At 45.1% G+C, this 18,285-nt stretch overlaps 1 protein-coding gene across 1 annotated transcript; it reads right to left on the bottom strand.

Moving 5' to 3' along the window:
• Positions 1-901: 901 nt before the first annotated feature.
• On the bottom strand, positions 902-3,753 carry LOC120849318. The gene is made up of 2 exons (XM_040221526.2): positions 3,680-3,753; positions 902-2,417 (listed from the first exon to the last, which is right to left on the bottom strand). The coding sequence occupies exons 1-2, from the start codon at positions 3,743-3,745 to the stop codon at positions 927-929; spliced, it is 1,557 nt and encodes a 518-aa protein (XP_040077460.1). The 5' UTR covers positions 3,746-3,753; the 3' UTR covers positions 902-926.
• Between the last annotated feature and the right edge of the window lie 14,532 nt (positions 3,754-18,285).

Raw genomic sequence — 18,285 nt, 5'->3', positions numbered from 1 at the left:
GTTGTATGGTGCTGGTGCAGACACCTCGAGAAGAAGTGACAAGACTGGGGCCTTGTTGCTCACAGTATTTTGCTTCTGTCTTTTAGGGTAAGGGCCCATTCACACACTTGCAACTGAGTACGACCGACTGAGACAAAAACCGGTCTTTAAGCCTCTTGCAACGGCTTACAACTGGATGCGCCGCTGTTGAGCTGGTCGCAAGCCATCACAACAGTATTGAAAACCAGCCTTTCCTCGGTTGGTTCTAGTCAAATGCAAGTGTGTGGGCGGGCCTTAAGAGGGGTCACACAGCAGCACCTACATCCACTTTCTCCTCATGTAGTTGACAGCAGCGCCACATCCGGTCATCTGTTTTGTTTTTGCGAGCCATAACACTGTAGGTGTGCTCCGTGGTACGTCCCGAATGGTTGAACTCGTGAGCAGATGTGCCGCCGAGGCTAACCAAAGTATGGCTCGGACTGCCCCCCCCCCCCCCCGAGTACAGGGTTGCCCCAGAGCACAAGTGTGTAGTGAAATGTACAGTATGGCTAGGACTGCCCCCAGAGTACAGGGTTGCCCCAGAGCACAAGTGTAGTGAAATGTACAGTATGGCTAAGACTGCCCCCAGAGTACAGGGTTGCCCCAAAGTGTAGTGAAATGTACATATGCAAGGCACAAGCCTAGGCTGTAACATATGGTCGACGCCAGGCTAAACAACTAAAATGTGAAAAGCTCCATTCTTATGTTCATCTATCGTGCTGTGTTCCACAGTTCCGCTGGGGCATGCCAGATGCCCGTCGTTGGTTTGGCACGTAAAACCCCCAAGTTTGACTTTTGGCAAGATATGTAAAACACGTAGAGACAAAGTTGAAGGAAAGCTTTATGGTGTAAGGAGGACCATTGACGTCCTCAAACGCTTAGGCAGAAATTAAGCAAAACGAATACAGCTAATCCAGAGCAGTGCTACCATCCTCATGCTGGCGTAACAGGGGGCTCTGAAAGTTTGTCAGTATCGTGCAAATGGTCCATATTTCATTCACTACTGGCCCGAGTGACAGGGGGATGGCACGATCAAAAATGTGAAAGCTTTTGATTCGCTGTATTCTCCTTTCCACGTGTATGCGAAGTGATGCAATGCTCTCAGTTTCTTTGACTTGAGTCTCCGTGAATGTACCCTGGCCAAGAAATGGAGGGATATTGAGCTGTACATTGATCTTCGCCAGGAGCTCGGAAATCAAAAATCCTTTATCGGCCATGACCGAGTCATTCTCATCAAAGGAACGCTCCAGAAATCCGCTCTGCCGTACGCATTCCTTGTCCGACATTGACCCCAGAAAGAGTTGCGACACAAATGTCACAGCTCCATCTGGAGATATCCCTACGAGTCCCTTAAAGGTGTTCGTCGACTTGTATGTCGAAAAGCTCGCGGATTGAAGCACAAGGGAGCTCGGCACTTGGCACTTGATCTCGGTTGCATCGAGGATAACCCGTGTTGTTGGATACTTTTCTTTAAAAGCAGGTGGCATGTCCTCGTCGACCTCCTGCCGTGTTGCCCACAGGGGAAGTTGTGATAGGTACAGGTAGAGGTAACTGATCCACGTTATGCAGAGTCTTGACACCGTGGAGACTGAAATCCCAAATCGGTACGCCAAGTCCTTCTCAAGAAGGCCAAGCCGAAGGCGGACTAACACTAAGAAGAGCTCGTCGTGAGGGGGCAAGCTTCGTGGTCGCCCCTGTTTGCTGCTACCTCGGGAGTAGGAGGTTGACCACACCTTGATGTTTTCACCGTTGCTTCCAGGATTCACATACTTTAGCAAGGAAAGGAAGGCACCATAGTTTGGCAGTCCCGTGTAAAACAGCACATCATCGGGGCTGTCCTTGAAACATTCTATTGAGAATTTTCGGCTCAGTTTCTCTTCCATTTTCTTCTTCGATTCTTCTAGAAGTTCAATGTGCCTTGTTAATTTTTGGACCTCATTTCTGGCTTCAGCGAGCTCTTCTCGAGCTTCTTGGAGATCAGACGTCAGCTGACTCACTCGCGCAGCTTGTACGGCGACTTGCCCTTGAAGTCCTGCAGCCAGCACGCATACCCCTGGATGTGGTGGAGGCTGGTTCTCAAAAGCTGCTGTGCTGTCGCATTCATCGTCTGCAGCAGCAGCAATCATGTTGATGGGGTTGCTTACTGGTTGAGTGTTGCGCCTCTGAACTTTTCTTCTCGGCACTTTCGGAGCTGAGAATCGGAATGTGCTGGGCACAATCCCTTCTTTTAGGAACTTCCTGCCATTCACGTAGCCAGGCAGGAAGTCTTTGTCCTTGAAGTGTTTGGAGCACACTTTTGTCGACTTGGAAACCTTGAAATGCTTCCCTTCATCTCTCCTTATAGCAACAATCCACTTCTTGAACAGCTCCTTGTCCTTTGGAAAGCCGAAGTAGGAAACCTGCATAATATGATTATATAATTAAAATAATGCAGGTGCAACATTGCAAAGCACACATATTCTTTTCTGGCTGTTATACTAAGAGATGTCTTCTTTAACAGCTATCTCTCTCTTTATGAACAACTGAGTGTATTGAGCTATAGGAACTGACGTGATAAGCTTTAACAGATTATCTTGTATCCCTGTCGGTTTGTCTCAACAAGCAAGCTGCTTAAGCTGCCCTAATAAAGTCATGCTTCCCATTCCACCCATGTGTATATTTGATTTACTCTACAGTGCTGCCGTCACCTCACTGTTCAATCATTCATTCATTAGTTTATATCATGGCACACAAACATGACTGTGTAACTGGCCTGCAATGTAATAGGGTTGTAAATGAGGGGGCTCTATGCTAAGGGCAACCTTCTGAGGCAACGTAGTTCCTTCTGCGCTTCCAGCACTCTTTAAAGCTATTATTCACTTTGCCAAAGGAAATGGTCCCTGGTATAGCAGATAGTTGCTGTACTGCTTCAGGTCAGGATTCACAAGCATGCTTCACAGTGACGCACCATGAATCCTGCCAAGAAATTCTGGGTTGGCGTAACAAGGACGGGCGCGAGCAGTGCTAGCGGTGTGCATTTCTCGAGCGACTGCTTCTGGGATCTGGCGTGACAAGAACGAGCGCGACTCGCGAGCAGTCCCAGCGATGTACACTTCTCGCGCGAGTACTTGTCCAGGCAAAATATTTTGCAAAACTACGCCCTGGTGCTCGTACCATCGATTGAACTTTACACCACTGCACCGCAAAACGTTGCTACAAATAAACTCCCAGTACTCGGTAAAGTTCTCAGATATTCCCGCGGCTACAAAGAGTGATATTTGCTTTGCGAAAGGTCACTGGTGCAGCTCAACTATATTTCAAGATTATGCTCCGTGGACGCGAGTTATCCTTTTATGACTTTGTAGTCGAAAACATTCGTCATGAGTGCTTTCGACTACGAAGCGGCGAACACACGCCCGATACTTTTGAACGTGTTGACCTATGCAACTAAATCGAGCAGCGTGAGTGCAGCTGACTTTTCAACCAGACCTTGCAACAGGTTAACTTTGATTTAATGTGTTATCAGCGTCCTAGTGCAGTTCCTTTGAAACTCTCACCCCGTGCGAACGGATGGAGGCTGCCTCTTCCGCGCGGATCTGCCTAACCCCATTTATATTAATCCTAGCATTTTTGGCATGCATCTTCACAACCATAAAGTACTATGTTCACAACAATGACTTACCTTATTTTTTTCTTCATCTTTTGGTCCTCTTTGGCTGCATTGGGGGACGCAGCAGTGAGTCGGCATCTCACCAATATAGCACTGAGCCGAGCGGTGCGAAAACTCGACGACGCAGTAATGGCGGATTTTGTGTAGTTCGCTCGTTTGGCACCAGAGGCGCTCACTTTTGGGAAGGGCCTATTAGGATGCCGAAATTCGGCATCCTAATTGAGTGCATTTTCCAACTGATTGGCCCAATTGAAATTATATCTTTCATTTGGTATATCCCAAGTGGGCATATTTTTTAATTTGTTGTCTCAATATAAACCATAGTTTCAATATGGCTACTCAAATAGGTGTATTTTCCAATTGGCTGGCCAATTCAAACCACGACCTTTATTTGGCTGCTTCCGTTGAGTGCATTTTCCAATTGTTCGTCTCAATTGAAACAACTTTTCAATTGACCGTTCCGATTGTGTTCATTTTCCAACAGGCTGTCCCAGTTGGAACCACACTTTCAAGTGGTTATCCTAATTGGACAGATTTTTCATATTGTTCTCTTAACCAATTACACTTCCAATTAGTACTGACGCAGCCAATCGGATATTTCAGCTGGGATGATTTTTACCGAGTGGTTATAACAATTAGAAGGTACATTTTTATCTGTACCCCGCCTGTCAAGTGGTCATTCTAATTAAAATGCATTTTATATGGTAATCCAAATAGGAGAGATACCTTCTAATTTATGGCCGCAGTAAATTTTTCCTTTTATATATTGAGTCAAATGGCATAAATTTTAAATATGACAGACTTTTCTTGCAGGGGCAATGAAATGGTTTGACCACTTAAGCATGAAGTAAACACCGTGTTCATAAAGAAGGAACGGGTATAAGATTTTTGCTTGCATTCGGTGGCCCTTTTAGAGTCATTATGATGTTGCGTTCGCCTTCCTCAAATAACAGACTATTTTTCAGAACTTGTAGCTTTGGCTTCGATCGTAGGTAAGGTGAATTGAAGCTTAGTTTATTTATTATTTCAACTTATCCTGCAACGTTCAAAGGGCATTATCGCAGGAGTTGTAAATAGATTCGATCATAATTTAGTTTAAAATACACTTAACACGCATATATATATATATGTATATATATATATATATATATATATATATATATATATATATATATATATATATATATATATATAACGGGCATGGTGGCGGGAGGCCGAAGGCGTGGGTATAAAACTGAGAAGAAAAAAACCCTTAGTGAAAACAGCAACAACGGACGATTTAATCTTCGACGTTTCGGCCGGAGTCCGGCCTTCGAAGGCCGGACTCCGGCCGAAACGTCGAAGATTAAATCGTCCGTTGTTGCTGTTTTCACTAAGGGTTTTTTTCTTCTCAGTTTTATATATATATATAAACATAAATGCAACTATCGCGAAAATACTTACGGTGCCCCAAGCGAAAATGAATATGTCTGAAATATGTTAAAATGTACTTTATATGTATTTTGAATGTGGAAATACACTGAAAGTACGCCTCTGAGAGGGCTCGGCGTCCACGCAGCGAGCAAGATGCTCAAACTCACCTTGTTCATCACGCAGATGCTGCCGTGGCTTTTCTGACAGTCTGAAACCGCAAGGCAGTTCTACGTGCCACGACATGACGCAGCTGACACGGCTCCCATCCTACTCGGCAGCCAAGATTGGCTACCGACCATTTCGCCCACATCGACGCCATCAACGGCTGGGCTATTTAGCCATCAACGGGACCTGCACGATCTGAGAGGGCTCGGCGTCCACGCAGCGATCAAGATGCTCAAATTCACCTTGTTCATCACGCAGGTTAGTTATACAGCAAATCTACATGAGTTCCGTAGCGATTGTAGATTTCTGTTAGTCCTGCCGAGCCCTCAAATGTGTCGTGAAATGCTGTATGATTGTTGGTACGTTGTAACGTTGGGCTGTATATTGCGACTGTTGCTCTCAGGAGACGTAGAGGAAAACCCTGGGCCTGACGAAAATGTCGAAGAGTTGCTTCGTCAGATATTGGCTAATCAAAGTGGCATTGCCGAGAACATTAAGGAAATAAGATCAAACCAAGATAATATAAAATCTAACCAGTCATGTCTCGAGAATAGCATAAAGGAGATTAACAATAAAATCAATACACTTGAAAACACAATGAAAACAGTACAAGGCCTGAATGAAAACGTGATAGCAATTAACAAGAAGATTCAAAGTTTAGAAGAAACGATAAAACATCAGAACGATCGACTGATTGACTTCGAAAATCAAGCCGTAGAAAAAACCTGATAATATACGGACTGCCAGAAGAAGATAAAGAGAGCGAAGATGATTTGAAACAGAAGGTGATAAAAGAATTGTTTGACGTTAAGCTTGGTGTTCAAGTCACGTCTCTCGAACGGATCCACAGATTAGGATACAAACGAAACGAATCATGCCGGCCAGTTATCATGAAGCTGTTTAACTACAACGAAAAGCTGTTCGTGTTGAAGAACTGCAAAAAGTTGAAAGGAACGACTATCAGTGTTAGCAGCGATCATGCCAAAGAAACCAGGGAAAGAAAAAAGCTAAGGAACAGCGCCTCGAAGAACAGGGCGGATGGGGATGACGTGTTTCTAGTCCACGATAAACTTAAAATCAATAATCAGACATATGAATGGGACCCGAAGCAGGATCAACGCGTGTTTGTAAGAAACCGCAGTGAACGGGCTAAGTGACAAAAAAAGCAAGAATACGCACCGGCCAAACTCCGAGTAATCAATTTAAACGCACGAAGTATATTAAGCAAAGTCACTGACCTAGAAAGCGTATTTCTCTGTCACGCACCACATATTCTCATTATAACAGAAACATGACTTACGCCCGACGTAACGAGTGACTGTGTCATTCCACCTAATTACAAATTAATAAGAAACGATAGGGGCTCTCGGGGAGGAGGTGTCGCTATTGCTGTTAAGTGTGATTTACATTGTATTGTCTTAGAACGTTGTTTGAGTGAGATGCTATTCTGTAAAATATTGTGACTTATCCTTTCTTGTTGTCGCGGCATATCGTGCCCCGAACAGCCCCGTTAATTTTCTAGAAGATTTCGATCTGATACTGCATAAATACGTTAATGACAACACGAGAGTACTTTTGGCGGGTGATTTTAATTTGTCTTCTGTTAATTGGAAACTTTTGCAAGCTGGAAGTGCGGACAAAGTAAATGGCGAAAAAATGACGAGATTGCCTTCAGCCACAGCATCACCCAAATAGTAAAAGAATTCACTAGAGTAACTGACACTAGTCAATCAGTGTTGGACTTAATCTTTGCAAGTGATAATATTAGTGAATACAAAGTGTTTGTGGCTGATGGCATATCTGATCATAAGATGGTTTTGTTGACTTCAGTACCAAGCAAGTTTACATAAAGGACTATGAAGGCGCCGACGACACAAGCATTCTTGATCATTTGGAAATATCATTCAACTCCTTCGAATTATTGTGTAGTAGTGGTGATGTTCAGCGTGCATGGAATTACTTCAAGGACACAGTTTCCAATTGCATAAATAAATACGTACCCAATAGAGTGAAAAAGCCGAGGAGGAATAATCCTTGGATCACAAGAAATATAATACACATTAAACGAAAATTGAAAGATGTAGAAAAAAATAAGAATGTAAGTGTTAGCATACGGCAGTTAAGCCAACAACTTAAAGAAATGGTAAAAAAGTCAAAACATAATTACCTTTCAGTAACTCTTCATAACTTCTTAAGTAACAACCCCCCAAAATTCTGGCGATACCTGAACCCGAAAAAAGAAGATATTGAACAAATCACCCTGGACGGAAAGATAGTAACAGATACCACTGTTCTTGCAAATAGTTTTAACCTGTTTTTAGAGTCAGTATTTACACGCGAGACACTAAAGGGGAACTTGGAAAACATGACTAAAAGAAAGGCAGGACAGAATGTCGGTGATATAGAAACAGGGCCAGAGATAGACCGAATGAGTGATACCGTACCCCCCCTGCCACAACTGACAATAACAAAAGAAGGAATTCTGTCAAAACTGTTACACCTCGACACAAAGAAAGCATGTGGTCTAGATAAGATTCCGACTATTTTTTTCAAGAGGTATGCGGAATGGATTTCGTTTTATTTACATTGTTTATTTGTAAGTTCTTTACAGTCATCCCAGCTTCCCTCTGATTGGCGGTGTGCACGTGTTGTCCCGACCTTTAAAACGGGCGATAGACTGGCCGTAGGCAACTACAGGCCAATTTCTTTAACAGCTGTAGCATGTAAAGTCATGGAACATATAATAGCAAAACACATATTTTATCACCTTGAAACTAACAAGTTGCTTTATTCCGATCAGCATGGGTTCCGGTCTGGACTTTCGACAACAACGCAACTGGTTGAGGTAACCCATGACATAGCTTCCACACTTAAAGCTAAACAACAGGTTAATGTTAACCATTTCGTCGTTTACCCTGAGACTGGGTTTTTTTTTTTTTTTTTTGAAGAGCAGGAGTAACAGAAAAAACAGACAGGTCTCAAACTCAGCAACCTAGTAGGTAGCTGAGTTGGAGACAGGTCTCAAACTCAGGTAGCTGAGTTTGAGACCTGTCTGTTTTTTCTGTTACTCCTGCTCTTCAAAAAAAAAAAAAAAAACCCAGTCTCAGGGTAAACGACGAAATGGTTTACTTCCACCAGCTAGCCTGTACTTTGACTCTTTTCAGGTTAATCCCAAGTAGCACAACACGCCGGGTTGGGGATGGGGCGGTATTGGCCTGCCGGGATACTGATACCGGCCAGTACCGGAAACGCCCCAAGGGGCGACATTGGCCGGGCCCAATGCCGGAATCCGGCCGGTACTGGGAACTTATTGGGAAACCGGGATGCCGGGAATACGGGATGTTCCCAGCGAGCTCCCGACACAGATCCCCGGCATGGAACCGGTGGTACGGTAGGAAACCATCAGTGTGCCAGCGTGTTTCCGGGTCAGAGCCAGTCCAATTGCGGATTAGTCCCAGCGTAAAAACAGATCAGTGCCAGCGTAATTGCAGGTCATTGCCTGCGAAATTGCGGATCAGCACCAGCGTATGCGTTATTCAGTGTACCCACTTGAACTTGGACTTGAACTGAAAAAAGCCGGTTTAGTATTTGTGCAATTTTAAGAAACAATTCTGTGTGAACAATTGACTTTCTCCATGTATACAGGATACTCATGGCAATTACTGTATACTCGTTGAGACGACATGTCCCATTCATCTGTCGCCCAGATGCATATTGTGGGTAGTACAAGAAGGGAACATACAAATTTTTTTTTACCGTGACATTCTTTATTGTGACTCGTGCATCCATAGCAGCTAGCTCCTCAGCCAGAGTGTCCCTCATCGTCAAGGGCGGTTGGAACCACCAGTGGAGTGCCCGTCTTTTTAACTCTATTGCCCTTGCCCGCCTCCCTGCCCGTCAGCCACTTCTGCACCGCGTCCACGCTGCACGAGTGCAACTTTGTATGGCACCTGTAAAGAGAATTGTCAGATCACACAGATTAGTTGAGGGATAGGGGAAGCCAATATCTTGCATATTAGCTACACACAAGGTGCTGTTCACACACTGCAGTTTGTGAGCGTTTACTTTGTGTAAATATAGGTCCCTCACTTAGCCTGCAATTCAAAGGTGACAGAAAGAGAGCACCACAGAGGTGGAGATTGTGCGTTTGGCTACCACGCTAAGGTGCAGATTCTATGGAGGCATATGGCTATTTCACGCAACATCCTATTAATCTGAAATGGGGGGCGAGACGGGGCGGGGGCGAGAAGGGGTGGGGTGCAGAGATGAGTGGTTAAAAAAAGAGCAAAACTTCCCCAACTGACACTCTACAGACCAAGGCCTCTAAATGGTCGTCATTAGATTTTCAACCTGGAAACTAACAGGATAACAAGACAAGAGCAACAAAAACCTTTTTTCACAGTTCCTTCAAGACGCTGCTTTTCAGTATGAAGGTTCCGAGAATGGTAACACAGGAGATATTCATAATAAAAAATGCAAGTCAAATTTAAAAAAAAAAAAATAAAATAACGACAGAAATTGACGAGTTAAATTTTGCATATTGCAAGACTTAACAAGAAACTGAAGCTGTTTTGTATTTGAGGAAGAACACCAAAATCGTCTTGATATGGCATCCAGGATCACGAATATCGAGTTCATTTTTTCAATCTGGTGCACGGAGGCTGCAGAAATTAATTTCTAAAGTACAGCTGAAGCCCCTCCTTCCCGGGGCGTGACGTCATGCTGGGAGTTTTCGGAATTTCTTCTCTCGCTCATCTTCAGCTCCTCTCAAACCTATGCACGTGAACTCTTGTATTTGTAAAAAGGTCAGAAATAGACGCCACAACTGGCATCAGTGTGGAAAAATACAACTGGCAAGCTTGCAATTGCACGCGCCGCCCACACGAGCGACACGTGCTTGGCGCCCCAAAGATCCTAGTACGACGTCATGACTGCTCTGAGGCTTTTCGTGTTTTCTCGCGTCTAGTTACACCTTCGGGGAAAACGAAAGTGATATTCAGATTCACAGGACAAAAATACGCCAGAAGTCACCTATAACTCGTTTTTTTGTCAAAAAGTGTTTCAGTTTCCCTTCAATTGTCAACCTATTTCAAAGATTGTGCTTGTCTATTGAGCTCCAATAGAGATACCATCAATTTAATAGCTAGTAAAGAATATGCATTACCGATGACCACCTTACACATCATGGCGTCCTTGAACCTTGACTTTCCTTGGTTGCCCAGAAGGGCCGGAAAACTGCTCCTGGACTTGCTTTGAGAACAGGCGTCCCACCATCTCTCGTACCACCTTCTGCAGCTTCTTGCTGTCTCCTAGAGACACGAGCTGCTCCTGCTAGAAAGACAAAATGTGTTCTCAATATGTCAATAAAGTTATTTATATGCAGATACAATGGTATGAACATGTCTCAAGTAAGAGAATGTGAATGCCCAGGTAAATGCAGCAAGCCACACTATACATGCATCAAAATGTTACAATATTTACTAGAGAGAGAATAAAAAATATTAGAATATATGGCATCTCTACCTGTCTTAGACGAAACCAGAAAGATTAAAATATTCCCCTCCATACTCCGCTAAATATCATCAGTCAGTCAAATTCGTTGCAACGTTCAAATTGTGCAAACGTTTTGATGGATCCTCTTTGCCCATCAGCATCCACTCAGTAATTTTAATAATGTATGTGGTTCTCAAAACAGTGCATTCAAGACCCTGCGCATCTTGACTTTGTTAAAGCTTAGTCTAGCTGCCGGCTAGTCACCCTACAAATTTATCACCTATTTTACGACTTTACGAAGACTGGAATTGAAAAAGGCATAAAAAGGCAGGAATTGACCAAAACCGTCATCATAGTTGCAAAAAATGGCAACAGCAGCACAGTATGAGTAGTTACCTTTCCATATTTTTGTTTAGTGCTGACTCAGTGGTGGCCCTGTAGGCCAATGAACTAACTTACTCAGCTCAAGCTCGCCTCGTGTAATAATCGCTTGCGCGACTACCGTATGCTATGCCTGGAGACACAGCTACACATGCACTCACACCCCCTGAATAAAGTGGCGGATGCAATGACAGTTACTCTTTCACCTTGGAAAATTTGATTTCCTCTCATAGGGTGACCTTCGGTTAGGACTGGCTAACATCTCATTTTGGAAATGCAATACTAATGTAAAGATGGAATTAATTAAGATTTATCTGGCAACCCCTTACAAATTTGTTTGGGCATACGCATATGGTGGGCACGCTCAAAAGCGATTTTAGACCAGGCTGAAAGTTATTTTCAAGCATGTACCTTTACTTCTGTAGCAGATGCCGAAAGCACAAATGAATTTATTGCCCTAAATATTTAGATCTCTTGATTATAGCCTCAAGTGAGAACAGGAACAAAACCAAAAGAAGCCCAATATATACTACAGCATATCGATCCTTCTGTCAAGCAAGCATTAAACACAAAAAGCCCGCAGGCAGGTTTGTGTGTGCTCCGCACACATACTCACGGCGAGAGTTGTTGCAGGTGCGGAATTTAACTTCTAAGGATATAACGGGCAGAAGTGTCGTAGCAAATCAGCAAGATTTATGATTATTTGCAGGCCGACATATTGTAAGCACCCAAAGGCATATATGTTGGGCGATTTTACTTCCCCCGTTGTGAAATGCTTTACTTAAAAATATTTCAAGAAGCGGCAGTTGAAAAAGACATAAAATGCCGTTCAATGAGGTTGCACATGAAGGCCTCTTGTCTACACGACCTTCGGGTGGAAAGAACTGTTCAAAAATGTAATGATGCACAAATATTTATTTTTGGTGGCCACCGTCCATCATTTCTCCCTTCAGTAGCCTCTATGAAACGCAGTTTAACAATTGCAAAAAGTTTACGCAGGCTACTAAAGCTGACTTACAAAACGTGCAACAGGCGTTGCGTCAGCTTGACACAATTCTATCGCACGGTTCAGTTTAAGGGTACCCCTTACAATAAATAGCCTTCCATTGTGCATTGGCTGTGCATGCACTCTGCTGTTATAAATAACAGAAGGCCCATAATGAAGGTAGGGCAACTTACTCATTTTTGATTTGCCACCGACCGTGCTTAAAACATAGTTTGGGTGGGCATCCATTTGAAATGTTACGGTAAAAGGCTTCAGTCCACATTCCAATCCCATTTGCATAAATCTTCAGATAACCCAAGTTAAACCACAAAGTAAGAATCGTAGCCTTATGCCCGTCAATATTGTGAAAAAGAGGACACATAAATACCGGCAGTGTCCTGTTGGTGAAGTTCTTCAGCTGCGCTTCTGCAGCATAAGCTGTTCCATGTTGCGGAGAGGCATCAGGAACAGCTCGGGTGGTTCAGGCCTGGCCAGTTCCTGGGGCGTCGCCTGTTCCCCGGGCCTCGCCTGCTCTCCCTGGTGCTTGAAAGACACCACGTGCCCGAGCACCTGCCCAACAGACTTGCAGTTCCCTGTTCTGCTGCTGTAGGTGCCCATTCTGGATGTGCAGGTCTATCACGGCCTAAGCAGCTGAGCGTCGAAGGCTGCAAGATAACCAAAGCATAAGAAAGCATTATCCATTTTGCTGATCAACATTATGCACTGATGATGCGAAGAAACTTTTTCAGAAACTTGGGTTTCGGGAAGTTTCAGAAGAACGCTTGAACCTACAGGTTTCGGATGGTTTGGGTAGCTTTGGAACGGTTGCCAGACACAGTGAGTGTTTCAAATTTTTGTAAAAATTTAAGAGAAATTATTTTTTGTATGCAATATTTATAAATTTAATAAAAAAAATGTGTTAATCAAATAAACTTTCTGAAAAGGAGACACAGCCCCAATTTTCAGAACTTCACAGTTTTGGCTTGTGCGGTCAAAATGAATGCTTCCACAAAGTTTTATGATGTTTTTTGACAATCAAAGGAAATAACAATACTGATTCGTCGGCGACGCACGCAAGACGCGCTGCGCTTGGCTGCGATAAGCACCAGTTTAAAAATCTGATATATAGGTCCGTGCCTATTAGGCCTAGCTTGGTGCCTGTACCCTTGTTGGAACTGCCATTTTCTGGGCTTTCAGGACGGCCTTTTTTTTAAACTATCAACCGTCTAAGAATGGGAGAGAATCCCGTTAAGAACACTTGCCCTGGTATAGAAAACGAAATTGGCTGCAAGTGGCTGCTCTGTGGTCACATGATACCTCGCACCTAGGCATATGATGCTTTAGAATGAATTGGCACTTCCAAGTAAAGCACAGGTCATCAATTGTGCCCCTTGTTAAATAGCAGAAGTTCCCAATGCAACTTTTTTTCTATCGTTTCACTTGCAGCATACAGCGCGTAACAGATGACCCACCTTTCTTCGGTTCTGGTAGCAGACGACGCAACGGCGTCTTGTTTCCCGCAGCAAATGACACTCTAGGGCAGACAAGCACTCCCTCTTTACTCACGTTAGCAGGCGACGTGTCTGTTAAAGAAAGGTCAGCTCCCTCAGTACAAGCCTACCGAGATCTCAATTTCACAAAACACCAAAATCGGGCCATTAGTACAACATTTCAAGGTACAAACAGAAGCTGCACAGCACGGCGCCGAAGCGAACTTGCTGCACCTAAAAACAAGCCTCTACGCTGTCCGTCGAACCTCTCCAAAGTAGGACAGCACCACGGCCATTCTTGGCAGCATGCAATGCTTTCCCACAGCATTACGAGAAAGTTTTGTGCCCAGTAGCGTATTGAAGGACTCTGTCACCACTGTAATTGTGCATGTGTCACTACGAAGATTTTGGAGCTAACTAAATTGAGCAACTGCACGCAAGCTAATCTGGTCAAGCATGCTAACGGAGGGCAGATCAAAAACGTGTGCTAGCACATTATCAGGACTTTAGGTGAAAAGGAACAGTACAAAATAATACTTACTGCATTTCTGCAAACTTGATGCTCTGAACGAAGGCCAGTCAGGGTCTGGTGCTCGGTACGCTCGCACACGAGACAAGATGTCCGCCCCAAAATTTTGCTTGGCCTCACGCCGTTGTTTCATACTCACGTCAAACCACAACAGAGGGACGGGCGCCACCGTTATTTCGTCATTCTCTTCGATGAACAGTACTCCTCCTCACTAGAATAAAAGGCGTGGTCAGACATGATGTTCATTCAAGTTACTTCACACTGTCAGGTCTTCGCAACCTTTAGCATATATTATAACTCCATGGCTATATCCCCATGCACGGCCACAATGAAACATGACGGCGTCGCATTCCGGTAACGCCAAATAATAAAAGTAGCAGTAAAAGAGAAAAACGGTGCTCATTTCGCGTAAAGGTCTGTTTACACCATGCTTTGTAGCTTTTTACTTGCAACGGTTTCGTGATACCCAGGTTTCGTGCAAATAGCTTATTTACATCCAGTTTTTCAAGCAATGGCAATGGCGTTTCGACTATACTCCGTTCATTTTTAAGCTGAGACTAGAAGCTCCGCCTTCAACGCAAGCTTTCTGCCCTTGCTAACACAAGTGCGATCATGCAGGCACGCAAAACCAAAGCACTGCAGAAGCCAGCGAGCTCGCACTGAAGGCAGAGATTCTAGTCTCAGCTTAGGGGCGAACGAAGTATACATTCCTTGCATAAGACGACACGCTAGGTAAGGACGGGGCCCTGTGCCATGTCGGTGGTGGACTGCACAACGCGCGGTTGTGCTTACCAAGGCGTAGGATGCCGCTAACTGCCTGGACATACCGTAGAATACCGTGCATCCGCCCATTCCACATTATGCGCCCATTACCAAATTTTTGAGATCTGAGGAAATACGCACAGTACATTTATATGTAAAATTGACGACCGGACAAGCACCCATCCCCCATTTTTTTGCAATTATTTCCAAAGTATGAGTGCGCGCTTGCCCGGTATTTAACGGTACACCGTATTTTCATAGAAGGAACCTAGTTTTGTTTGATGTGAACTCGGAAAAACGAGCCGAGCTTATGATGATGACGGTTAGCCAGTACGTGCGGAATTTTTCAGCATTGGTGTGATTGCGCTACGAGCAGAAAGTTTCGATATACCGCTAAGTTATAATGCAAAAAAAAAAAAGAAGTTGTATTGCGTGCCCCAAAATTTGACGAGCGGCTCTAGGAGTCGCGTGCAGAAAAATTGTTACGACTTTGCGAAGTATGGCAAACAATGCAAGGTTACCGTCCTAATCTAAAACCTGATGCAAGGATAAATAAAATAACGGACAAGCGTCTCGCGGACGGCACAAACCGATGCCCCGCCAGCAACGTCTCGGCGAGCTAGCATGCCTCCACCAACACGGCGCGGTCGCCCCCGGAGACCGCCTTGATCACCGGACACCGCGCGGTGCCAGCCACCAGTGCTAAACCCCACACACACACACACACACACACACACACACACACACACACACACACACACACACACACGCACGCACGCACGCGCGCGCACAGACACACACACACGCACGCACGCACGCACGCGCGCGCGCGCGCACACACACACACTCACATTCACTCACTCATGGATTAAGCGCGACGATGGGATGACGAGCGAGCGGGACGGTGAGACGACGCTCCTGACGCCCGACTCCTACTTCTATCTTCTCCCCTCACCCTACCCCAAGTCAGTGACAAATGCGCCTAGCGCGCGTACACGATTGACTCTATCCCCCCCCCCCCCCCCCCCCCCCCCCCCCTTAATTTTACTTCAACGCTTACAACACACGGAGGCAATGTCGCCGTCTCGCCGGGCTAGCGGCGCGACACTCGTCCATACTCGGCGACTCGGCCGGGAGCCCCGAAGGTGCGACTCGAAGCGTGGAAACAGCGCGATGCAACGAAAGGCAAAGGGCATCTACACTACGAACGGGCAGAAGCCGATGCAGAAACGTGCGCGAACGTAAACAGAAAAGTGCCGCCGCTCGCCGCTACGAAATAATACGCGGCCGCACCCCTTTCCTGCTGCTCGTACTTTCTCTTACTTGACGGCTACTCTGTCTTGCGGGACATCCCGACGAAACGATCGTCGGGATACGGCGAAGGGCCGTCAACACCGTCGAGTCAACCACCAGAAAGCGTTGTTGAGCGGAAGTTGATTTACTAGGCCTACATACGACGAAACCGACAGAACACGAACATCAAAATCAAAGCACAGGCGGTAACTTCAAGCGACTTCTGCCTCGCATAGATTTACATGCAGCGCTTTCACTCGCCACCACGGTCACATACAATTTTTCAACCCTGGAGCCACTGTACCTGAACCATGTCGCGAACCACGCCAACGTCACGCTCGCCATTTGTTTTCGCTCACCTTGTCCGGCTTTGGATTGGATGCTGGATCGGCTGTGTAGCAAAGTCCATCAACAGCTGGCTCGATGTTGGATGAGGTCTGTTCTATGCTTCGTTTCAGCTTCGGTCCAGACGCAGCCAATGCTACAAATATATAATTGTGCTACTGTGCTACTCTATAAAAAAAAAAAAAGAAAAAAGAAACGGGGGCACGAAGAAATACACGACGCTTCGACGAAGTGCCCTCTGGGAACTAGTTGGCCACTCAGTTTCGGTTTCGATTGAGCAGCTTCCTTTCATGCTATCACGCCGTGACCGAATGCGCCGCTCGAGTTTTCGATTATCTGACTTTTCACGAATGTACTATACATTCATTCTCGAACAAAACAAAACGAAAACTGGGGCAATTTCCTTGCACACAAATTACTGCACACAAATTACTATGATGTCTTCCTCGTGTCATCATATATCGCCCACTCAAATTTTACGCTGATAGGAAATTAGGTTTTCGCAAACGCTGAGGTCGGCTAGCTACGACAGAGGCTCCAACAAGCGTCTCCTACTCTTCGCTAAGCCTTTTGGACGAGCTTTTACTGACGCCCAAGATCTGTGTCTGAACGGTGTGTTTGAAAATATCTCGGCATACTCAGCCAGGAAGAAAGCAAACATATAAATATTACGGCCATTAGCAACCGTCAAATGCGCTTTGAATAATTTCGTTCCTTTGGCACACCGCATAGAGGTTCACGCCCGTCCGACGCACTTCCGGCGAACGGTGCGACATTCTTCACACAATTGCTCGACTTTTGCTTTCTTAAAAAGGTTTGTGTGTGGGAATGTGCCTATATGATTGCAGAAAAATTTTATGTGCGTACGCGATGTTGAATATTAGTGGAATGCAAGCGGGTGGGGACTTAGCTTCGTGCAGTGCTGCGGGTCAGTGCAGATAAGAGATAAGATGTGTGTTCAAATTGAGCTTTTCAATGGCGCCCCCAAGTTTTACCTCACGTACTTAGGCGTATTAAGAAAAACAGTAGTTGCAAAAAATAATATTTCGTCTATGGACGCACAAAACAAACTTCCTGACCAGCTGTAAAGGGTCGAGTTTGATGTATGCAAACTTATTGGTCGTTACAGCTTGTTGACTCGTAGACAAGCAAGATACCCGAGCTACGCAGCGTCGAGATTTCCAGCACTGGCTCGTTCACATATATCTCGAAACGCAAACAGAAAGGCTCGATAGTGTAGAAAAATGCAACAAGCATGTGTGAAGACAAGCTATACGTCTCGGGCTTGTGCTATAGATTCGAGGTCTGGCCATTTAGGTTAGTTTAGAGACCAAAAATGATGCTCTCGTGACCAAAAAACGTGAGATCACGGCCGTTAATAGTCCACGCTGCCGATCGAAACCGAAACCATGCCACTCTCCTCCCTGGCCAACTAGTTTCCAAAGAGCAACGTGCGCCGTGTTGCACGCAGGGGTTTATGGAAGTAGTCCATAGAATCCCCTAGCAGTGGTAGCGAGAAGCAGATCTGGTTTTAATAAGCGCGTAAGAGTTAAATGTAGTGACCCTTTCTGGTTGAATATAGGGTGCACGTGATGTTTTGATTGTGATCATGCAGAAAGATGTAAGAAACGAATGTGCCGCCTGAACTGTGTCTTCCTCGGACAGACCGCTCGGACCCGGAGTAGTTCTCCGCGCAGCCTTTTTCGGGGGAGTACGATCTGTAGTCACTCGCAACATTTCAGTTTCGTTATCAACGTTGCCG

Source organism: Ixodes scapularis, unplaced genomic scaffold, assembly GCF_016920785.2.
Source record: "Ixodes scapularis isolate PalLabHiFi unplaced genomic scaffold, ASM1692078v2 PGA_scaffold6__148_contigs__length_123643588, whole genome shotgun sequence".
NCBI lineage: Eukaryota > Metazoa > Arthropoda > Arachnida > Ixodida > Ixodidae > Ixodes > Ixodes scapularis.
The sequence above is the reverse complement of the archived record's forward strand: the minus strand, read 5'-3'. Positions and strand labels throughout refer to the sequence as shown.

Coding starts and splice junctions, on each gene's coding strand:
- LOC120849318 (XM_040221526.2), bottom strand. CDS start 3,745: ATGCCGACTCACTGCTGCGTCCCCCAATGCAGCCAAAGAGGACCAAAA. Junction 2,418..3,679: donor AAGATGAAGAAAAAAATAAG/GTAAGTCATTGT, acceptor CATATTATGCAG/GTTTCCTACTTCGGCTTTCC.